The 25,469-nt window shown below is 38.4% G+C and overlaps 1 protein-coding gene across 1 annotated transcript in view; it reads left to right on the plus strand.

Moving 5' to 3' along the window:
• ARID2 (AT-rich interaction domain 2) overlaps positions 3,858-25,469 on the plus strand; it is a 162,771-nt gene continuing 141,159 nt past the window's right edge. Inside the window, 3 exon segments of the mRNA XM_021092987.1 lie at positions 3,858-4,294; positions 4,409-4,502; positions 5,573-5,670. Of these exon segments, the coding sequence (XP_020948646.1) occupies positions 4,203-4,294; positions 4,409-4,502; positions 5,573-5,670 (284 nt within the window). The 5' untranslated portion in view covers positions 3,858-4,202.

Here is a 25,469-nt window from a genome sequence, read left to right on the forward strand (position 1 = left end):
GAACTTCATTTTATTTACATCTTATCCAATTAGATGATATCTACTATAAAACTGTCATACTCTCTAGCATTTCTTTTCCAGGATCCACCTGCTCTATGCTGCCCACTATAGGAAATGCAATACGGTACAGAGACATGTAATACTATGCAATAGGGTTACTGTTAGTGCAATTCCATTAACGAAAATTCTCTGGGTATTTGGGTGCTAAGACAGGGTATTCTTGATTAGTGGTAACCAAATTTATTAAATATAAAGAACATCAAAGGGAACAGACAAGACCAGAAACTCTATCTTGCCAAACACAAGCCAAGAGTAGCAAGCAGGTGCACGCAGGGGACGGGGGCATGGAACTTAGTGACTGAGGCGCAGCCTGCAGAAAGCTGCAGTTCTGCACTAGGGAGGAAATCTGTGGGTCAAAATCAACATAAAGAAAACACCTCAAAAAAAAAAAAAAGTCATGCAAGACAAATGACTTGTAATTGACAAAACATTTGAAATAAATTATTCGTTTAATGCATACTTAAGGTTCTAAACGAATCTTTTCCTTCCTTAAAACTTTACAATCCTCCTACAAGCAAATACCGTTGACAGTTTACTTTGTCTTACATTTTACTAGTCTGGGGGAAATCGAACCAGGTAGTAATCTGATAAACATCAAGCTTGATGTTTTTGTTTCCTTTTGACTAGAGTATATCCAAAGAGTTATGATTTTAAATTCTATCCATCAGATATCCTTTAGGACTCCATTTTGAAGATGACAACTTCTGCAGAAAAATAATTATTTTCCTTTTTTCCCTCAGAGTGAATTCTCCCACTACATACCACATTAAAGAAAAAATTTTTAAAGGCATCAAAACGTTAGAATCCCATCCAGGTCTCTAGCCTTTGATATCTGTACTGCGAAGCAAAACACACTATTGCATACACATGTGTCTATGCACACACACAGACAGCAAATAGTCAGTGGCTTAAAAGTGACATCCTCTGCTTGAAAAATAAAAATATAAAACGTCACCCCTCCATTCTGCCCCTCGAATTAAAAAAAATAAGGCAACTAGGTTTGCCCACCACAGAGATAGCCGAAAAAACCTTCTAACGTTTAACCTGAGACAGTTAAAACATACAGCCCTAGGTCCCGACTCGGACGACTTAAATTTCAGGGTACGTGCCTTCGTTCCCACTCCTGCCCCATCAGCACCAACCAGGGCCCGGGTCCCGACGGCGACCACACTGCGCGCCGGGGCTGCGGGAATCCTTGAGTACCGCCGGCTCTGGGCAACCAGCTTCCGGCAACCGGACTCCCGGCCGACTGCGAGTCCCCGGAGCAGGGACATTTGGAGCTCCCCAAACCCGCGACTCTTGGCGAGAGGAACCGGCGGAGCTGTGGACTCTGGCATTTAAAAACTACCGAAAAGTCTCGCTGCACAAGTGGTGCGGCGCAGGCCGCCGCTGCCGCTCCGCGTCGCCCGGTCCCTGTCCCGTTGGAGCGGGCCTGGCGGCCCAGGCGACCCTCCTACGAGATCGCGGTCAGCTGCCGGCAGCGTGGAAGAGAAACCAGAGCCACGGAAACGCCGCGGCAAGTCCCCGGAGCAGTCAGCCGCAGCTTTCTCCTCTCTCCTTAGTTACAAGTACCCCAGCAGCTTCGGGCGCTTCCTTCGAGAAAACGAAAACAGTGAAAAAGCGTGGAGGTGGTAGGAGTCGCTGACATTTTCCGTCGAAGGAGATCCCCTCGGTTCCATCCTTAAGCAGGATTTCCAAACTCGGATGCTTCCTCAGCGGAGGTATTCCATGTTGACAGATCTCTCGCCTCCCACAAAATGGGGCTGAGGAGGCGGCCGCTGTCTCCTCTATGGGCGCCGCCATTTTGTGAGGCGGCGGCGCGGCGGCAGGAGCCCGGGGTGTGTGTAATGGTTGAATAGAATGACCCCCTCTAGGGAATCCCCGGCGCTGACAGTTACGTAAGGGGCTGTGCGCAAGTGCGGCGTTCAGGGAATCCGCACAGCTCGGGCCTCGCAGCTCTGCGGCCCACATCTCCACCATCCCTAAGCGGACCGGTGGGGGAAGGGACAGATGACCTGGTCTCCCTCCTGCCCCGCCCCCCCTCGCCTCCGGCCCCGGCCCGGCTCCTACACTCCCCCAGCCTGGGTCTCCGCCCCTCCCTGGCTTCCGAGGCACTTACTGGCCCTTCGGTGTCAGGAACTTCCCAGCCATAGCCTTATTATAACCGACCCCATTTAAGAGACAAACTTTCCTTGCGAAATAAATCCGTTTCCTAGAGTAAGCACCGGAAGCGTGCTGGGCTATATTACATAATTCTTTTCACCACCAAGTACATGTTCTCATTGGAATCACTACCTGAAATAACCCATCCAGACCTTTACTGGCCTGTGTCCTTGGTTGTCGGTGACTTTGCCCGTAGTGGCCGTCACAGAAATGGGAATGATAATAGGCTTCACACGTCGTGGAGCTTAATTAACATTTGTAGCAAAGGGCTGACTCCAGCTGCTGGTAGATGCAAACTTGTAGTATTTGTTGAGGTGTTGAGTCTCCCATCTAAGCAGCCTTTTTTTTTTTTTTTTTTTTTTTTTGAGCTTCAAAGAAAAAATATTTGGAACTAAGGTCGCATGTGAGACATTTCAGAGAAAGCAAAAATTAAAGGTTTTAGTCAATAGTGGTTTAAAGCGCACTATCTTTAAGATACCTTAATATAAAAACAAATGTTAATTATTATCGTCAAAGTTCAAAAGATTGCTTCCCAACCAGTTTAATTACTGTTTGCATAACTCAGCACAGAATAATCTAGTTTGAGACGTGAAGCCAAAGGGAAGATGAATTAAGAGCATGACTCTATTTCTACAGAACTAGGACAGTTCACATTGTATTTCATTTACAGTTCGCTAAAGTTAGTTTGTGGATAATTCATGGAAAATGTGCTAACCAGGCCCCCAAATACCAGCACAAGGCTCAGAAAAGCCGATTCTCTTAGACCTTAAAAAAAAAAAAAAAAAAAAAAAAAAGATTGACAGATTGACTTTATTCTGATCAGTGAAAAGATGCGGAGCGTGAGGAGCTGCCCCTCTGGGCTTCCTTTCGCTCCCGAGCGCCACACAGGTTCTGTCGGGCGGGCGGGGACTCCAATGGGCCCTTCCAACAGCCGGGCCGGGGACGCGAACATCGCCTCCACCCCTAACCCTGGAACAACCGGTAGTGGCCGTTTCCCCGCGCCTCCCCCCTTTCCGCCGGCTTTGTGTGCGTGTGAAATGTGCGGCACATTGCAGATGAACCCTAAGCCCGGCGAGCCGAGTCTATTGTTCCCCGCGAGGAGCAGCCGGGGCGGTGTGGAGCCAGGCGCAGTGCCGCGGCCGGCCCTCGGGGGTCGCTGTGCGGCGCTGGCTGCCCGGCTGTGGCGGCGCTGGAGCCGGCAGAGAGGGAGGCTGGCGGGGAGGGAAGCAGGCGGGTGGCGCGCAGCGGCTCGGCTGCCGCCGGTGCCTTCTGCCCGGGGACGCCCCGGCCGCGAGGCCGCGCGTGAATGTGTGCGAGGGCCCAGCGGAGCTGCGGCCGGAATACACGCTGTCACCCCGCTTTCCACAAACCACCACACAGACCTCCCCCTCCCCACCCCCAGCCCCGCCTGCCCCAGCCCCGCCGCCGCCGCCGCCGTCGCCGCCGCCGCGGCTGCCGAAACTCCCGGGCCTCCGGCCGCCCCGGCCCCTCACCGTCAGCTCGCCTTTCCCCTGGCCTGTTCGCGCGTCCCCGGCAGCAGCACCATGTTGAATCGCGTCCCCGGGCCGAGCCGCCTGGGCCGGCGGCGCTGAGAGGCGGGCGAGAGCCGGGCCGCGGGGAGGGAGGGAAGGAAGGGGTGGGGGCCGCGCTCGCCCCGCGGCTTCGCGCGGATCCGGCAGTCGCCTGCCCCTCTAGTTTCGCTCCGATTTCTTTAAACTTTTTTAGAAATTCCCCTCCCTCCTTCCCTCCTCTCCCCCTGGCCTCCTGCTCCCTCCTTCCCCTCCTCCTCCTCCTCCTCCCCCTCCCTCCCTCCCTCCCTGCGCCGCCGCCGCCGCCGCCGCCGCCACCGCCGGCCCATGACTGAGCCCCGCCGCCGCCGGCCGAGGAATGGGCTCCGGGCTCTGGTAGGAAGCGCAGGGAGCGGGGGGCGCTTTTAAAACACCGATCTGGGTTTTTTAAAAACCTCCTTTGAAAAAATAATGGCAAACTCGACGGGGAAGGCGCCTCCGGACGAGCGGAGAAAGGGACTCGCTTTCCTGGACGAGCTGCGGCAGTTCCACCACAGCAGAGGGTGAGAGCAGAACCGGGGGGGCAGCGCCGGGGCGAGCCGGGGCGAACAGGGCTCTCCCGCCCGGGCCGGCGCGGGGTCCCGGCTGACAAGTGCGGGGCTTTCTCTCTCCCGCAGGTCGCCTTTTAAAAAAATCCCTGCGGTGGGTGGGAAGGAGCTGGATCTTCACGGTCTCTACACCAGAGTCACTACTTTAGGCGGATTCGCGAAGGTGAGTGGAAGTTTTAATTTGTATTTCCCTCTCGCTGGCCTCCTCCAAAAAGTCTCCTTTGACCCCGGAGTGGGCGCTCGGGGCTGGGGGGGTGGCCCGCGGGGGCCAGAGGCGTTCTTTTCGCTCCCAGCCGGTGGCACGGAGGCGGACGGCGGCGGGGCTGTTTTTGGCCTGGTGGCTCGCGTGCGCGCGGCGGGCGCGGGGCTCGGCGGGCGGGCGGCCCGGCGCCGGCTCGCGCCCTGCCCGGTGCCCGGCCGGCCCGGCGGGGTCTGAGCGCCGCAGCGGGGAGTGCGGGCGTGCGGGGCGCCCGCCCGAGCCCCGCGCCCGCCCCGCGCCCGCGCCCGCCCGCCCGCTCGCTCGCGAGTCAGCTCTGCCGCCGCTGCCGCTCTAGCACAGGCGGAGACACAGAGACACACAGACTCTGAGAGCAGTTTTCGTGCAACTCAAAATTAGCGCGGGCAGGTTTAACATCGATAATCGGCTGCGAAATGATCCCGGCAGCCGGGGGCACAGCCTCGGCCCCGTCGCCCTCGGTTTATACAGCTAACAAAAGAAACCAGGACCTGTCTCCAAATAGCCATCTTAGGCTTCAAGGCTAGGCAGAAGCTGTAGGCCTCAAAGAAGGGCCTATGGAGATGGATAGATCTGGGAGAGGGATCGGAATCGGCCCCGGCCCCGGCCCCCCCAGAACCTGCGGACGTCGCTGTCCGGAACAGTATTGATCCTTTTGAACTTTTTTTTTTTAGTGTAAACGGACCGCGTTGAGATTTAAAAGGGGGCGACAGAGGGACTTGCGATTGGTTATTGTCCGGGCTTCAAAAACAAAACAAACCCACCAACACCCCCCCCCGCCCCCCAAACAAAACAAGTGCTGTTAAATACAGGGCTCTTGGGTGAAAACCCAGTGATTCAAGCAGCCCTTGCTCAGTTACTCTTACGGATCGAGCCGAATCACCCACTGATGCCTGAGGTATCTCCACATCTCTGTAGAATGGGTATTTATTTCATAGTTAGGTTAGAGTTTTCTTGGATTGTGCACTCTCAGACAAGTGTGGCTGTGTTTTTAACAGGTTTCTGAGAAGAATCAGTGGGGAGAAATTGTTGAAGAGTTCAACTTTCCCAGAAGTTGTTCTAACGCTGCCTTTGCTTTAAAACAGTATTACTTGCGGTGAGTAGTAGTGACTCTTCCAACAGTGTTTGGAAATAAGGGACTTATGGGGAGATTTTTTTAAGGAAAAAAAAAAAAGAGAAGAAAGCCCCAAACCAGAAGCAAGCCTTGCTCACCAATTTCTAAACGTCTGTTAATTTCAGCCTGAGAAACATTAAATATCAATAAAGTGAGGTTGTAGGAAGGTGAAAGTTTTCCTTTCCTATTTTAGGATTGTTTACATTTTTCATACAGAATCATTACAGGTGACACCCCACCCCCATTCTTGGTAAACATTCTTTTGTGACATTGTTATTGATTGCTTGATATCCACAGAGGGGCAGAAAGGTGATGCTTAGTAAAAGAGTTAAGATAGTTAATGAAACTTTGTATCCCTTGGGAAATTTTTTCTTTGTTTTGGAAACTCTTTTGCCCTTTTAAATTCTGACTTTAAGATTTTTAAAAAATGAAACTTTTATGTGTGTGGAACCGTGTCACTGAGTAATTTTTCAGTAGAATGTTTCTGCATAGCGTAACATGTTGGTGCTTTAAGTGACCCGGGTTGTTTTTAGAATTTGGGGGGGGGATTTTTGAGTGACTTAAAAACGTTTAAAAGGATTATTGTTTATTTAGGAAGATCAGGGATACTACAAAATGGAAGACTATGATTTGGGTTTTCGTTCATTCTCTCCCCTCTTTTTTGACTGTTTGACGAAGTAAATTTCTTACTCAGTTGGCATGTGATACAGTTTAGATAATCTATTTTGTAATTAAGTTTTAATATTTTCTTTCAGTTTTTCTCCTAGGAATATTTTCATATTGTCTTATTTTTAATATTTATCTACCTTCATAGTCTCCTTAGTTGCTATTTATTATTTAAAATTAAAATAATGCTCTTCATATTTATTACTTTTCAATAATGATGTTATAGGATGGCCTTTTTTTTAGGTAATGCAGCTTCTTCTGTATAATTGGAGTTTGGCATTTATCATTGCTCCAAATGCAATATCCATATGTGGATATTCTGTGTTATGTTCAGCATTCTGGAATAGGAAATGCAGTAATTGCACAGGTGTACTTTCTATTGGCTTAGATTGACTTCAGCCTTGAAGCTAAAGAGTTTGCAGAACTTTGTGAGTAGTTCTGAGTTACAGGGAAGTCTAGAAAATATTAAATATGGTTAGTTGTTATCTATTCTGAGTATGAGGTGGCATGTGTTAGAGTGCATATTTAAATAAAAGACTAAAACAAAAAACAAAGTAGAATAAAATTAACCTCTAAAACCATTGATTTAGTAATGTGGTGAGAAGTAGAGAATTTTTTATTTATGGTGATATTAATTGCTCATTTTCATTTGTAATGTTGAGAGGAGTGGTGTTAATACATGTCCTGGTTTTCTGGTAATCAGTTTGAGCCATTTAGATTTTAACTGTTTAAAATACATGTTTTAAAGTTAATGCCTAATATTTATTAGATGATTGATTGAAACTTAATATCCAGAAGTTACTGTATGAGAGATATGTTTCATGAGATTGTGTTTTTCTGAAGAATTTACATTCATATTAACAGGGTTTTAGCACAATCAAATGGCTAGACTCCTAGTTTACTACAAATTACATAAGTATTGTTTTTCCAGTTGTGATTTCTATCTTGGGATCATATCCTCCATTGATTATACTTATAGGTACTATTTTTTTTAACTATGTAGTTTCAGGATTGTTTGTAACTCTTTACATTGTTCTCAGGTCAATTTGAGCTTTATACCTTACTAGAAGCTACGTTTGTCCTTAGCTAAACTTGTTTTTCCTCCATATATCACTCTCCAGGTTTGTTTTTGTAGGATTGTATCTAGGCTACTAGGGAAAAAGTTGAAGCATTTGTTTTGGAAAATAAAGCCATGTGAAAATTTGCATGGCTTGTAAAAAAAATACAAAAGAAATATGCTGGTCAAAAATTGGGTACTACCAACCTTGGAAGATTTTTTTCCATAGTGGTGTAATATTGCACAGTTAGAGGACATGTATTATGCTGGGTTTTACACCTTCCCCTGAAAAATCTTAACTGGCAGACAGGATGCCAAGCTTTCATAGTAGTTCTGTTACTTAACCATGAGAGTACCTCTTCATAGTAAGAAGCAGTAATCAAGTGACTTTGTAAGTTCCTTCTTTGATATATCAAATTGAATTTCATGATTTCTGTTGAGTAGATAATGCAGTGTGTTTTATAAATCACAGGTGGAATACTTTTTTGAAAATATGAACTTCTGTTTCATTTGACTTACTGTAAGACATGTATTCTTCATTTACTCTACAAGTTTAATATTTGCTAACATTCCTCTATAGTTTCAGTACTAATTGGATGGGTAGCTGTTAGCCTTATTAAGAAGAGCAAACTAGTATGCTGGCCATGTATATAACATTTTTTTGTTTGTTTTGGTACAAACATAGACAGTCATTAAATATAGAGGGATGAGTTTAGTAGTCTGCCAGAAATTAGCTTGATTGTGTCAAACATACATTTTTTCAGTTGTAGACTGTCTACAAAAATTTCTCAAAGTCTAAAATTGAAAATGCAATTGATTATTTGTTTTAACACTGGTATTTACTTAAAAATGTAAGTGCCTACTGATAATGTATAAAAGTACTATCTTTAAAGATTGGGTATTACTCATCTGTGATGTCTATATATTTTGTTTTCATTTAGTCCTTTCTTGTTATGTACATCTTAATATGTTCCACACATGTTTATTATTAGAATACCTTTATAAGTTTGAAAGGATAGGTATAATTTTTCATATTTTGTAGATTAAGATAAAGTGTAAGAAAATCTAAGTGGCTTTAAGGGCATTTGTTATTTGGACAAAAAAGTTATATTCCTCCGTGTGTTCAGTAATATTTAATCAGTCTATTATGAATTCAGTTTGTTAGTCACAAATGATTTTAAGAAATTAAAATATAATTGGAAATTACATATGGTTAAATGTATTTATTATATTCATTATGCTGCATATTGGTTGCTTTTATCTTTTGATGCTAAAATTGGGGGGGGGAGCAATTTACTGCTCTTACTTTTGTTGTGATTTGAAGTCTTCCTATGAAGATGTAGGTACATATTTCAAATACTTGAAGAATTTTATTGTAGCTTACTGATACCAGTAGTACAGTTACAGTCAAGATTGACTTGATGTTTCCATTATAAACTTGATTTTTGGAAAGGAGGTAAAATATCTTAGACACAAAAAAATTATTGTATAAAACTTTATTAGTAGTTTTCTTATAAAATCACTTCTTTTTTTACATGTACTTACGTGTAAATGAAAGTATGTGTAAAGTTGTACCCAGTTATAGAGTTGCACCCACCTTAGTGAATTTTCAGTTTCATTGTGAATTTATCTCCCGCCCCCCCCCTTTAGCGAATAAGCCTTCCCTTAAATTATACCAGCAAAGTTTATGTTTATTAGGTAAATAGAATGAATACACTTGTGTGTTAGGTAGTTAGTATCCGCCACGTAGATCACTTCTTTTAAGAGAAAGCTTTTTATGAATCACTTGAGGTTAAATGAAAGAATAATTCAAAATTGTAATAAATATGTAATATCGGTACTTAGAGTAGTACACTGAGTTGGTGTATCAACAGAATTGATAAGGAGAGATTGCTCTCCTTATTCAAGGAAGGAAAATAAAAGTACTATGGAGACTGGAAGAAAAACTGTATCTAAATAAATTATTCATATAGACATTCTAAAATTAATTTTATAAACTATATAATTTTGAACAAGTTTGATTTTGATATTTTCTGGTATTCTGTTGCATTTTAGAGGGCATGCAAACTTGTTGAAAGGAGTAGAAAGTAGAAAAAGTTGAAAGACTTATAAGAGCTCAGCTAGGTTAGTGTTATGTCTTAGAAACCATGTTTTAAACAGCTTAAATTTGTCCTAAGTAGAGATAAATCTAACGCTTTCCAGGGTGGATAGTTTCACTGAGGATACACACTAAGAACTTAACTATAACTCAAGAGATATTGCATTTAAATATTCTGCCTTAGCTACTAACTAAAAATGGTTTACCAAGAGGAGTACTCTTATAATCCTCTACTCTGTTGTGGATTCATTATGTTCATAGTTGGTTATGTGTGAAATCCACTATAAGTTGCATAGAAAAGTATATTGCTGCTATGATTCTTTTATATTCCCAAACTGAACAATATTAGAAGTTGGAAAAAGAAAGAAAAACAAACATTTTAATTCACTGGAATTTAGGTGCATTAGTAAGCAAGTAAGTATTCAGTACATGTTTTTAGGTAAAGTATTTAGAGTTTTTATTATTATATGAGGAAAGCTGCTTATTGGGCATTTTCCAGAGTGGTATAGTCCCTACTAAAGTTGATTGGTAAAAATAGGGTTTGTTTGCATTGGGAATTAGAAGACCTTTGCTGGGGGCCGCGGAGAGCGGAGAGGGGAGATTCTCTCTGTTTCTACTTCTCTAATCTGCCACCACTATAGTTACTGTACTCTTGGGTATTCAAGATCAATTAGAATGGAGATTCCCAATTTGTGCTATATGAAAGACTTGTTTTCCTGAAATGTCAGTATGTTTCTTTGAAAAAAGCAAAATGAATTTAAGCACAAGTGCTAAATTTGGGTTACCTTATTGAAGGACTTCTTAGAAATTTTGTTTCGTTAATGTGCATTGTGGATCTCAAGACTATCTGGAGAAATACTATTTATTACCTCCCTCCTCCCACTCATAGTAGAAAGTGGTTCCCAGATACCACCACATAAAGGCAGGGGAATGTTTGAAGAACACCTACTAAGTTCTGTTGATCTCAGTTTGGGAAACTCTGAGCTAGAATAAATAAGGGTTAGGAAGAAAAATTTTAAATATGGAAAAATGAGGAAAATGAGAAATGAAAGGTAAATATATATATATATATATATATATATATAAGTCGAAGTTTAATTGGTTTTTGTGGAGTATTATTTGGTTATTTTTACCAGTGACTGTACACAGTTACATTGGTAATACTTAAATAGTTGTTAGAATAGGGGACATTTAAAATTTATCTTTTGTTCATTGCCAGTAAAATAAAGGTAGCAGAATTGTTGGTCACATTGTTTTATAGACTGTTAATTATTTTTTATGAGATATAATAGTCCTGCTAAAATTTTTATTTGCCTCAGTTCTGTGATTTTAAAAACGGGTTATAATCATGAATTTTGATTTTTATGGAAAGGTGTTTAAAAGTAGATTTTGGTTTCACAACCAAACTCGCTGGAGTTAAAAATGGAGATGTTTGGATTATAGATTATTGTTAAATATTTTATGGTTTGAAATCATAAGCATAATTTTTATGGAAAGCAAAAGTGTTGGCTTTTGAATTTAAAATAAATGTAAATAACATGGCTAGTTCAGTTATCCATGGTAGAGCCCAGGAAATAGGCACTTTGATGCTTTTTATTCAGAAATGCCCCCAAATGTATATATGCTGATTGATATTGGTACTGCTTAACATATCAAAGTTTATTAATGGATTCACTTAGAAAATAAAACTTTTAGGAGTTCCACTTGTGGCTCAGTGGTTAATGAACCTGACTAGGAACCATGAGGATATGGGTTTGAACCCTGGGCTTGCTAAGTGGGTTAAGGATCCAGCATTGCCATGAGCTGTGATGTAGGTCGCAGATGCAGCTTGGATCTTGTGTTGCTGTGGCTGTGGTGTAGGCCAGTGGCTTTAGCTCTGATTTGTTCCTAGCCTGGGAACTTCCATATGCCACAGGTGTGACCCTAAAAAGCAAAAAAAAAAAAAAAAAAGAGAGAGAGAGAGAAAGAAATAAACTTTTGTTTGACCTGGAATAAAGAGATGGTTTAGAGCAAATTGTCACTCTCTGTTACATTCAGATTATGATTTTTATTGAACTTTCCAAGAATTCTATTATTAGGATGGAGTCTATCATATATTTCTGTTTCAAACATAAGAAAATTTCACTTGTGCTTGGATATTTTTCGCATATTCATAATGTGAAAAATGAAGCTATGTCACCCTCGTGACTAAGTATGTTGCAGTGATCTATTGCTGGAACTGAAATCTCTTGGTGATATCTAGGAATAGATACTGCATTATGAATTATTGCTGCAAATGATAGATTCATACTTCCACTAATAATTTAAATCAGTGCTTGCAGTTTCACCCCAACTTATTGCAAGAGGATTTTATGGTGAGGTTGAATTTGTTGTTTTGGCTGTTTTATTTCATTAGTCTCTTTTAACAGTTTCCTTTTCCTATCACGCCATTGATTTATTGAAGTAATGGGGGTCACTTGTCCTTTAGAATGCCCTAATTCTGGATTCGATTGACTGCATCCTTCTAGTGTCAATTAACCCGTTCTTCTATCCTCTGTATTTATTTTCGAAAAATGGTTAGATTTAAAGGTTGAAAAAATTCAAGTTTATTTATTTTAGGCATACCTAATAGGCAGTGTTGAGCTTTTCATCAGATCATGAAGCATATAATGGTTAGCTGTCCCATTTTAGTGGTTCTGAGATGGTTTTAGGTGTATTGGGTAGTTAGTGTCTGAATGGTCTGAAACATTGTATTTTTTGAAAAGTGTGCCCCAGGTGATTCTTAAATATGCTGAAGTGTGAGAACAGTTGATATAATTATTATAATTAAGCCAATTTAATTGCTAAGTCGTTTACCTTGGCATCAACATGTTGGCTAGGGCCACATCTAGAACAAAGCCTCTAGGTGACATCTGGTCTAGGGGCACCTGCTCAAGCTGCATCTGTCATCTCTAAGCAGAGCCTGGATGCATCCTGCTTTGTGTCTGGGCTCTAGAGAAGGTTAACAAGGACTGCACCTCAATTAAGGGGGAAAAAAGGATAAATGCAGTACCATTTTGAACTTATCTTGGCCGTGTTTGTATAGTAATTTGGATTTTAAAAAATTAGTTAACAGTAATTTTTTATTAATATCTAGGTTTTTTGTTTGTTTTCTGTTTTTGTTTTTAATAGGACTTTAGGAGTTCCTGCTATGGCATAGCAGGATCAGCAGCATATCTGGAAAGCTGGGATGCAGGTTCAGGCCCCAGCCTGCCACAGTAGGTTAGGATCTGGCATTGCCATATCTGTGGCATAAGTCACACCTGTGGCTTGAATCTGAACCCTGGCCTGGGAACTGCATATGCCATGAGGCACCCAGAAAAGAAAAAAAAAAAAATAGGAGTTTATAATATTTTTCCCAAGTGGAATGCCATTTATTTTATTGAATTTACTGGATGCCTTTTCTCTTTGTGAGGATTTTCTTGGTCTATCCCAGTACTGCTTAGGGGAGTTAACTTATATAAATTCCTTTAAAAATAACAATACTAACAATAACTTGTTTAATGCACTTTATCTTCATTTTTCAAACCATTTTCATATGTGAGATTTTATTTTTATCATTTCAAATTTCAGAAGTAATTGCTGTTATTTAATCTCAGAAAAAATAACACTTAGCAAAGAATTTCTTTACACCACTCAAACTCTTTTCTTCTGGAGCATATGGACTACTTCAGAAAAAAAAAAAAGTCTGTAGGTTATATCGAACTCTCAATCTTAAGTGTCAGCCATAATTGCCACTTAGTAAGGTTTATTTTACATATTTTCAGACTACACTTTCTCCCCTTCACCTTTCCATTTCCTTTCCTTTCCTGGCAGTACACCTGCTTTTCGCTTTACAAAGCAGGGTCTCATACATAACCATCCATTATCCACAGTTGTTAAATATCTTCGGGTATTTTCCATGACCTAGGTATGTTTACCTTTGTTTCATTCAGTAAATGATTTTTTTCCTTTACCATATAATGAGACCAAACCAAAATACTGCTTTTTATGAGGAAGGATTTGAATAAAGTTGTACAAGAATCTGTTATTTGAATACATATCTTAATGTGAAATATGGCAAGTATCTTTAATTCTCCTCTTTATTGTATTTGGTAAATTCTTAATTATAGTATTCAGTGGTCAGTTGCTCTGTGCACAGAGATGATGTTTATTGTATAATTTAATATATATACCTCTCATGGTGAAGTGTTTTTGGATGAAATTTGATTTTGTCCTTCCCCTAGCCCATTGGTTATTTTAAATAAATAAAATGTTTATATTAATAAATGTACCTGAGGTAAGTAGGAACATTCTGTTAAAACAGGCCAAAGGAGAGATCATAGTTAGGGGCCTGGGAAGAAAATACTTAACCTGTAGTACTTAGAGATGGGGCTGAATGTAAATGTGTCAGTAATGATGCCCAAGTTGATCACACTTACCATAATGGTTCATAGATTAAGTGAATTTTCAATGTACTTGGGCTTAGATCAGACCACTTAGTACTTCATAAACAGTATTTAGTACCTTAGCAGACTGTACTCCAAGTGCACTCACAAGTAATAGGTCAAGAGTGCTTAAGCGGTTTGGTATAATCTTTTTAGTTTACACATTGAAACGTCAAACTTCTGAATTTCGGAGTGGTTTTTCCAGGTAGTCTCACATTGCAATGTCTTAATTCAATCTAGTAGTAAAATATCTGGTTGAGAGAAATGATAAGCCTTTAATTTTCTTTCCTTCATATGTTTTTCCAGAATTGTTAATTTTTTTTTCTATCTATATGTGAATTCTTTTTTTTTTTGGGGGGGGGCTGGATCTGTGGCACGCAGAAGTTCCCAGGCCAGGGATTGAATCTGTGCCACAGCAGTGACCTGAGCCACTGCAGTGACAATGCTTGATCCTTAAACCGCTGAGCCTTGCAGGAACTCCTATATGTGCATTCTTGTTTGCACTTCATTTATATTGTCCAGTTGTTATTATTTTGCCTCATTTGCTTTGTAATTTTCTCTTTTTATGTGATGGTATGTGTGTGTGTGTGTGTGTGTGTGTGTATATATTACATATATATTATTAATAATCATTATTATTGTTTAATCATTTAATATCATTACTTTCCTCCTAAATATAAGTGTATATTCAGAATAAAAACGTTCTCTTATGTAATGGTAGTACAGTAATCAAATTCAGAAGATTAAGCATGAATATAACAGAGAACTATCTATACCAGTCTCTTGGGATAGATCATGGTGGACTATAACATAAGAAAGGGAATGTATATATATGATTGGGTTACTTTGCTATACATCAGGAATTGGCACAACATTGTAAATTAACTATACTCCAATAAAAAAGAAAAGGAAAAGCCCTGTGGATATAATCATAATAACTGTAACTATTCCAAAGATTTTTTTTTTTTCCCTTTAGCTACTCTTGCAGCATGTGGAAGTTCCTGGGTCAGGGATCAAACTTGAGCCACAGCAGTGACATCACTGAATCCTTAACTGCTAGATCACCAGGAAACTCCCAAAGATGTCTTTTATAGCAGTCATACCCACCAGCTTTTAATCCATGATCTTGTTATATCTCCAGTGTTTCAATCTTTCATAATATTGCTATTTTTTTGTTTTTGTTTTTTTTAGGGCCACACCCGCAGCATATGGAAGTTCCCAGACTAGGGGTTGAATTGGAGCTACAGCTGCTGGACTATGCCACAGTCACAGCAATGTGGGATCCAAGCTGCATCTGTGACCTACACCACAGCTTATGGCAACATCGATCCTTAACCCACTGAGTGAGGCCAGGGATCAAACCTCCATCCTCATGGATACTAGTTGGGTTTGTTACCACAGAGCCACGATGGTAACTCCCCATAACATTACCATTTTTGAAGAGTATGAGCCAACTGTACTATCAATTTTGGGTTTGTCTGAGGTTTTTTCAGAACTGGATTTATGTTAGGCTTTTTTGGTGAGAGGTGTGTGATATCACTTTGTCCCATCATTGCTGATGTTAACAGTTAAGTTGGTGTTCTTGTTTCTCCACTGTAAAGTTTCCATTTTCTCTTTTGTAATTAGCAGGTAACCTGTGGAGACATACTTTAAGACTTGTGTAAATATCTCACTCACCATCTAACTTTTCCCAATAGTTTTAATATCCACTGTGATTCTTACCTGAATCAATTATTATAATGGGTATATTTATTTTCTAATTCTGTCACTTCTTTTACATTTATTAGTTGACATCTATAATAAGGAAAACATTTTCATCATTAGATTTTTATGTTATACAATGGATTAAAATCTGTTACAGGTATACATTTTGCTGCTTAAATTTGGCCAGGAGGAGTCCTTTGAAGCTGGCTCCTGTGTTTTTTAAATAAATTCCTGTTACGTTTTGAGCACTTCCTTGCTTTCTGATAAAATAAGATCTTCCAGAGTCAACTTGTCTTTTGCTTACCTTGCTTTAGCATCAGCTATTTCTCCAAGAAGTCTTGGTTTCTTTTAGTGTGGAATGGTATATAGAAACCAAGATCTGGATGTTAGATGTGCTCATTGTCACTAGCTTATCTTTTCTTGAAGGCCCTTTCAGAGAACAGAGCCAGGAAGTTTGCTTATTTTAAATATAAATATACATATTTTACAAATCGTAAGGCTATGCTGATATCTTTAATACAGTCCACACAAGTTTCCTTCTTGGCTTCTATTCCATGTGTCTCACTTTAGCTGCATTGAGAAGCTAGTTCCTGACACCAGTATGTTTACTTAATCTTGTTAGTTCTGTAGCACATAGACAATAATTTCAGAATTGTTTTATGCATACCACTACAAACAACAAAACTGCCAAGTAGAATTACAAATTTGTTTGTATTTCTTTTTGTGTTCAGACTGGCTTTATATTGATAAGTAATTGTGTTAAAAAAAATTCAGAGTGATTGAATTCTTTTTTTCTAGGTATTGTTATTCACTTAATACAGTAAAATGTGTATTTTTCCATTTGTATTCAATTTTGTATTTTTCCCACTTTAATTTTATTTATGAATATGTAAAATCCTTAATGAGATTCTAAAATCAAAATTTAAACAAAGATATACTCGGAGGTTACCCTCTTTCCTTCCCTATCTCTTCTACCCCATTTCTATCCATGCTCTGTTATTAACTACTAGTTCTGGTTATCTTTCCTTTTTGTTTTGCAAAAATAAGGAGGTACATACATGAATTTTTGATTCTCCATCTTAAAACGAGGAAGGCACTCTTATTTTTTTTTTTTTAACTTATTGTAACTCAGGTATTACTCTAAGTTCATGAAGTTCCTTTTTTTTAATGGCTGCATGGTATTTCACTTTGTAGATACTTTATTCAACCAGTGTTCTACATAATCACACTTGGGTTGTTTCAGTCTGTGTAGTAGCTGATAATGTCATATGAACAATTGGCAAATCTACTAGCCTTATACAAACCTATTTTCAAACTTTTGGAGATGTATCTTCAGAGTCAGTTACTGCAGTGGGGGTTGATGCAGTGATCAAAGAATAAATACATATGTAGTTTTACTAAATACTGCCAAATTCCCACTGGATTCTTTCCAAATAGGAGAGAACTCTTTTGCATTCCCACAAGCAGTATATGAAAGTGCCCATTTCCCACAGCTTTGCCATGTGTTTGCCAGGCTTTTAAAATTTTACCAATCTGGGAGGTTAAGAAATGGTATCTCATTTTATTGTAATTATTGTGGCTTAATATAAGCAAGTTTTATTATTTGGTAGTACCATTTCCATTTCACAGTTCTTTTTTTTACAAAGTTTTCTTGGGTATTATTTTATGTTTTTTCATATGAAGTTGAGCTTTAATTTGTTCTAGTTTCAGAAAAAAGCTTGATTTTTAAAAATGTTTTTTGTTTTTGTTTTGCTTTTTTTATTTTTTAATGGAGATTGCATAAATTTTAGAAATTACCTTAGAACTGCATGATGCTGAGTTGACCTGTCTAGGAACAATGAAAGTCTTCCTATTCAAATCTTTATGTGTCATAGAAGAGTCTGAAGTTTCCCTTTTTTAGGTTTTAGATATTTCTTAAATTTATTTTTAAATATATTGTCGTTTTTCTTAGTGGCTTTCTCTTCCATTGTATTTTTTAATTAGTTATTTATACATGAAAGTTAGGGATTTTTTATATTGCAGTCTAGTGCCTTACTCAATTGTTTTGCCATTTGTATTAGTTTTTTCATTAGTTTAAAAAATTTTTTAGACATAACTGTATGTCATCTACAAATGGGTAGTGTTATTTCTTTTCTAAATTTTATGCCTTTAATTATTTTCTTTTGTCTGATTATATTGGCCATTGTGAAATAGTTCGGAAAACAAGGGCATCTTTTTCTTATTTTGATACTGACCTTAGTTTGATGTGCTTATCTTCATTGAGTAAGGCATTTGCTGCTGTGTGTTCTTAATACAGTAACTCTATATGTTCTGTTAACAATGTTTCTATATCTGTTTATTGAGTGAACAGTGCTGTTAGACTTGAGTCAGATTTAGTGATAGCCTTCATATGTTTATCTATCAGCATTTGACTTTAATTTTTAAAAATCTCTATTATCTGTGTTCAAAAGAGAAACTAATACTGACTTAAAAAATTTAAATTTTATTTTGCAGTGTATGTTTGAATGTGAATATTTCTGATGTTCTAAGTTTTTTTTTTTTTTTTTTTGGTCTTTTTTAGGGCCGCACCTGTGGCATATGGAGGTTCCCAGGCTAGGGGTCAAAAAGGAGCTAGAGTTGATGGCCTGCACCACAGCCATAGCAACTCAGGATCCGAGCTGTGTCTGTGACCTACACCACAGCTCACAGCAATGCTGGATCCTTAACCCACTGAGTAAGACCAGGGATGGAACCTCCATCCTCATGGATGCTAGTCACATTCATTTCCACTGAGCCACAATGGGAATTCCCTAAGAATTTAAAATATAAATAAAAATCAGCTAAAATGCTGAATGATAACTTTGGAGGTAAATTACCTTTATCTATTCATTAAGAACTCTTTATTATTGCATTCTTTGCTGACCATTATATCACTTGTTTAAAAAAAAAAAAAGGAGTTCCCATCGTGGCGCAGTGGTTAACGAATCCGACTAGGAACCATGAGGTTGCCAGTTCGATCCCTGCCCTTGCTCAGTGGGTTAACGATCCGGCGTTGCCGTGAGCTGTGGTGTAGGTCGCAGATGCGGCTCTGATCCTGCGTTGCTGTGGCTCTGGCGTAGGCTGGCAGCTACAGCTCTGATTAGACCCTTAGCCTGGGAAGAGTAGTATAAACTATGATTTGATAGTTGATTTTTTATATTCTTAAGGTGAGAAGTAATTGTTTTTGTTTAAAAGTCATCTTTATAGGGAGTTCCTGTTGTGGCGTAGCAGAAACGAATCTGACTAGTATCCATGAGGATGCAGGTTTGATCCCTGGCCTCGCTCAGTGGGTCGGGGATACAGCATTGCCATAAACTGTGGTATAGGTCACAGACGCGGCTTGGATCCTGCATTGCTCTGGCTGTGGCGTAGGCTGGCAGCTGTTAGCTCTCTTTTGACCCCCAGCCTGGGAACTTCCATATGCCATGTGTGAGACCCTAAAAAGCAAAAAAAAAAAGAAAAAGTCATCTTTATAGGTTATCTATCCTGTGGAGATGAAAAGCAAATTCATGCTTTAGTTACGTCAGAAATCTTAATATGTTTGGGTGAATCCATTCAAATACATTATTACTAAGTCAGATGTGTTCTGTTTTTACATTGTGTATTTGATCCTCAGAATTAGATATAATTTGGACATTAAAGTCTTACTAGTTTTGAGAGTTGCTTGGAACATCCCTCCTTCTTTATCCCCCTGTTTACAAACTTCTGGGGTTAAGTGGATGTGTATGTACATGTGCACACATGCAACCACTGTTTATTAGCTTTAAGCAAATTGTTTTATAATTTTTTGATCTGTTTTTGGGCATACCAAATCTTATATTTACCTTACACATTAAGTCTTACACATTAAAGGAGCTAAGTTGAGGTAGACATTAAATATTATATGTAGATTTTATGTTTTATAGAGACCTAAGGATGTAACTTATAGAGCTTGAAATTTTAGATTCCTAGCTATAGGAGCAAGAAGTATGTACTTAGCAACAACTGGATATGACTACTGAAGATACCAGTTCATAGTATCATCGTTCTTAACTAGAAGGGATTTTTAAGAAGGTGGTTTAGCCCTAGGCTTTTTGGTAGACTAGAAGGAAGGATATTTTTCTCTGGTGGGCCTGCATAAGGATGATTGACTTGTCTTAGATACTATTACTGAATGATGGGAGGAGGAAAACGGAAGCCACTTCAGAACTGCTTTTATTACTGTAGACACTTTATTCTGATTTAAAAGGGATAAATGTAGAAGATGGTTGAGATTTCTTTGCTACTACAAAACATGACCTTTACTTTTACTTTAAGATGGTTTTACTGACTTAGAACATCTATAAAGCATAGGTATTAAATTGTTGGCCATTAGCTGTGATAGATGATGCACTTGATTTATTATTTGTATCCAACAGTCTTCTGTTTGCCTTTCTTGTCCAAAGGGTTATATTTATAAGAGAGGTGAGTATTACTGGAGAGCAGAGTATGATAACCCCACTGGAAAAATTGTTTTTTCTTCAGATAGTCCTTATTTTAAATGTTTTGCTTGCAAAAACTTAAAATACGTATTTGAAAAACTAGCCAGTATTTCTTTATTTTTTTAATAACCAGGAATACAAATTTAAAGTTTTCAGTCTGATACATTATTTTTTAGATGGAGACCTCTACTGGAAGTATGAAGCAATAGATGAATTCTATTATACATTATAAAATATCTAGACAAAGGGATGGTAGGGAGATTTATTCTAGAAATAGTCAACGTGAAGTATCCTAGAGCGCTTTAAAAGAACCTTTCTTATGATATTTTAGATAATAATATACTTTATGACATCACCTTAAGTTTTTTTAAAAGCAGAATACCAAGTTTATATTTTGTTTTTTTCTTAGCTTTTTATTGAATTTGCCGTGTTCCAAGCACTGTACTAAATGATTTACAACAACTTATTTCTTCTTCACACCTCCCTGTGGCGTAGGTATTGTTCCTGTTATCTTAATGTTATAGAAGAGAAAATAGGACAAAGGGTTTAAGAATCTTGCCCAAGCTCACACAGTTAGTAATTTTAGGAGCTAGTATTTGAACCTGGGCCATATAGCTTTAAAAAAAGGCATGCTATATTGTTTTCTCCCAAGTACACGTGACTATATCTTTATTAAAAAGTATATGAAGACAAGCACCTGAAAGGAATAAGAAAATATGAAAATGGTTGGGATAGTTGTGGGATTGTGACTTTTTATTTAAAAATCCTTTAATGTATATTTTTATAATAAGACTTGCACAGTAGCGTTTACAGTATAGTTCATTTTTATAAATATTCATCTTAGCGGATTTTTACAACTTTACAAGATAGGTGTTTTATCTATGAGGAAAAAAGCCTTTAAGTATCATTGCTAAGAGGATTAGAGTTTAGTTTTTTGAATTATAATTTACTGCTCTGATTTTACCACCAAAGTCTTAGGGTGAAAGACTTAAAAAAAATAATTATTACCTCTTAAAGCTCCTAATTCAACATTGATATATTGTAGTTGAACTGAGTCAGATCTTTTGCTGTGGTAGAGCTATTTATGAATTCAGGTGGGTATGGTGGGCCTCTCAGCAAATGAGTAATCTAATATGGGAAGTTCTAAGAGAATTGAAAAATTCTAAACAAAATTAGTACTATAGCATCTTAGTAAAAAGGCATCCCATGGATGTGACCGTAAACCTAATCTTTTCTTGTGTGGTTTTATGAAACAAGCACCAAGAGTTAATTCTAGTTGTAGAATGTGAATTAACATTGTGATAAATGTGGCATTTTGTACAATGTCATATAGTGCTTAAAATTTTTTTAGGTGAAATAGACATTAGTGTGTCTCCATTTCTTTTTATAAGCTACAATAAAGTAGAATGTTATGTAAGGTAAGAGTCAATTCAAATACTGATTTTGGAACAAAATACAGATTTTGTTTCAAACTAACATGTGAAGATGCATGGATTTTGCGAAGTAACTACTGTTGCTGAAGAACTGGATCCTGGAATTGGTGTGATAACTCAGTGGAGGCATTTTGAGGGTCAAGAATGGTCATTATCATCACAATAATTTAAGCTAACATTTAGTATTTGCTTAGCATTTTGCTTAACCTATATTATTCTAATCCTCAAAATGAGCCTATAAGATTGATAAACAACATCATTTTATCAATGAAGAAACTAAGATTTAGAGAAGTTAAGTAACTTGAGTAAGGTCACACAACTACAGATTCATGTAGCTGGAATTTGATCCAGATCTTCTGTCTCCAGAGACCAAACTTTTAACCAAATGCAGAATACTGCCCCATATTCAGTCAGTGAATAATGGCTGACCATGTGTCATGTGCCAGACACTATTTTATGCACGGGACATACATCAATAATGAAAACAAAAAGATCTTTCCCCTTTGGAGCTAGGGAAAAGAGACAGATGATAAACAAGTAAGTAAAACGGCATATTAGCTAATAAGTGCAAGAAAAAAAGCCGATTAAGGAGATTGTTTTTGAATGGGGAGAATGTTACATCTTTAGATAAAGTCAAGTCTAAGAAGATGGCATTTGAATAAAAACCCAAAGAAGATGAGGGACCAGACCAGGTAGATATCTGGGCTAAGAGTCCACAAACAACAATGGGGCATGCTTGGCATGTTCAAGAACCAGCAGGGAGGCCATTGTGATTGGGATTATTGAGTAAAGAGGAGTGGAGTTGGGGATGATTAAATCAGATAGAGAAATGGCAGACCTCCTAGGGCCTTTGAAAAGTTTTTGCCTTTTACTAAAGCCACTGGAGGATTTTGAGCAGCAAAATGCCATTGTCTGGATCTTTCTCTGTGCTCTTTTACATATACATGAAGTTGAGGGTCAAGGGCAGAAGCAAGGAAAGGGCTAATAATTATTAGAGGGCTAATAATTGGTGAAAAATGATGGTTTGTACCAAACCATTCATAGCTTTTGAGGTCGTGATAAGTAGCCATATTTTGGTTATCTAAAGTTTCAAATCTAAAACTTTTAAGGCTTTAATTAGCAGATACCTACTCAGATACTTACTGAGAACCTATCAGGTGTCAAGTTTATACTTTTTCAATTATAGACTTTATTTTCTTTGATTATCATAGTAACACATACTCATTGTACACAAGCTAAAAAACAAGGGGAAAACAGCACTATTAATATCCTATCTTAGCATGTTTTCTCCTAGGCTTTTGTCATAAGAATTGAGCATAAAACTCTATCTACAGTTAGCTGACTGGAGAAGGAGCTATGCTATTTCTCTGTCTTGGATAGCTAGTAAGTACTCGGTACTGCTTGTTTTATTTGAATTAATTGGCTACCATATTTTTGCACATTCTTTGTGGACATGTTATGTTTTTTTTTTTTTTTTTTTTTTTTTTCATTTGTTTTGAGGTTTGGTGAATGGGCAGTCAATAAATGTTGGTAGACTTAATGTATTCTGAACTCCTTCCATGATTTTTTAAATTTATAGTTCTCTGAATATGCCAAATTTTTCCTCATCTCTCTGCCTTTGTATGTGCTGTTTTCTCTGCCTTGAACTCTTTTCCCTTCTCTGCCTGACATACTCCTGCCCATCTTTGAAACTTGACATAAATGTCACCTTCTCTAAAAAGCCTTTTCTTATCTTTCCGAACAGCTTGAAGGGATCCTTCTTTATGGTTCCACTCCCCCCACTCCATTATAAACACTGCTGTAATGACTTTTTCTTGTCTGTCTTCTTTATAGCATTGTGAGCCCAAGGAAGCAGAGACTTAGTTTTATGTATTTTTGCAGCTCCATCATCATAATACAGTGCTTATTAGTCCATAGGAGTTAATGTGTGGCTAATGGAATCAATGAATAAATGCTGGAAGGGGTCATCAGAAGAAAAGAAGGAAATCAGTTTGGTTTGAGGCTAGAGAGGAGCTAATGGAAGAGGCTTTGAGCTTTGCATCAAGAGGCTAGTTGGATTCAGATGGAGAAAAGGGGGCGGGGAGAAGATGGAGAACTTCTTAGATATGAGGAAAGGGGAAAATGAGGGTATGCACAGTATTTTAGTTGTATAGATGAACTCTGCTGCATCATAGGGTTTGTGTATGTGATTAATTGAAGGTAAGATGAGAACTAAAGATTGGTGTCAGATTGTGGAGGATTTTGAAATCAGGTCAAGGTGTTTGATCTTTATTATTCTGTGTATAGTGTGGATGTGAGATTTCTATTGTTTGTTCTTTTAGCAGAACAGATTCTTGATAAAAATGATGTTTGGGGATGATTAATCTTGCATTGGTGTAGATTTGAGTTAGGGGAGAGTAATGGCAGGAATAGGAAACACACTTGCCTGATTTGATCAGAAAATGGGATATTATTTTTATTGAGTATTCAGACAAAATATCTGAATTATTGCTTCCTTTTTTGAATCTTCAAAATTGATGTATAATTGATTTAACAGTTAGTTTCAGGGTACAAAGCAATTGATTTGGTATTTGTATGTATTGTAAAATGATCACAGTAAATCCAGTTAACACCTTTAACCATACATAGTTTATTTTATTTATTTTTGATTATAGTTGATTTACAGTATTGTGTTAGTTTCAGGTATACAGCAAGGTGATTCATACATAAATTTTGACCCATTCACCTTCACCCATTGACCCATTAGGACTCCCCCCCCTTTAGGGAACCACCAATCTTTTGTCTATATCTGCAAACTCAAGAGTTTTTCCTTTTTTGTTTGATTCCATATGTAAGTGAGATTGTATGGTATTTACCTTTCTCTGTCTGATTTATTTACTTAGCATAGTGCCCTCAAAGTCTATCCATGTTGTCTGAAATGGCAAGATTTTATTCTTTTTTATGAATGAATAATATTCCACTTTATATACACAGTGAAATACATATGTATTATAGAATATATATAATAGAATATATAATGGAGGTATATGTGACACATCATATTTTCTTTATCCATTCACCCATTGATGGACATTTAGGTTTTTTCTGTTTCCTGGCTATTGTATCTAATGCTGCAGTGAACATGGGATACATAATCTTTTCAAATTAGTGTTTTCATTTTCCTTGGAAAACTTCTTAAAAAATAATAGACAAGAAAGTCATATTCAGAAGTGCTTCAGAATCTTGGAATATCTTTAGATATCTTTATAAGTGCCAGTTTTTAATCAGACTATCAGTTTACAGAAGAACAAGTTAATGGAGAATTCCACTTGCTGGCAAATTTGATAAACCAAATGTTGCTACACTTTATTTATTTGAGAGTAGATCCCCATCATTAGTTTATAGTCCTGTGAAATTTTGGGTTACACGAAGTTGTTTTTTCTCTTTTTGGTGTGTGGAAGTTCCTGTACCAGGGATCAAACTTGTGCCACAGCAGTGAACCAAGCTGCTACAGTGACATTGCCAGTTCCTTAACCCACTGCACAAGAGAGCTCCTATATGTAGATTATTAATTCAGTTTATCTTTTATCTCTGTGCTCAAAGGAACTTTTAGCAACTTCTCTAAGTTCACTTTTTTTTCTCCCATTAAGCTCTGGAACTCAGCACTTTCTGTTTATTAGCTCTAATAACTTAGCAACCTTTTTTCCTTTCTGCCTTTTAAAAACTCTGTAAGATAGGATCTAGTGGGGATAATTATATATACTTATGATGAAAAAAGGCAGAACTGAAGACAAGGTGCACATATTTGATACATTTAGAGTTCTTTAGAGTATGTTTTCTAATATTGAATATTCTTAGACACATATTTGTGTGACTAGTTTGTGTGGTTAAGAGAAAAGGAGTATTTTAGAAAGAGTGGGA

This window comes from Sus scrofa, chromosome 5 (assembly GCF_000003025.6).
Source record: "Sus scrofa isolate TJ Tabasco breed Duroc chromosome 5, Sscrofa11.1, whole genome shotgun sequence".
NCBI classification, from domain to species: domain Eukaryota; kingdom Metazoa; phylum Chordata; class Mammalia; order Artiodactyla; family Suidae; genus Sus; species Sus scrofa.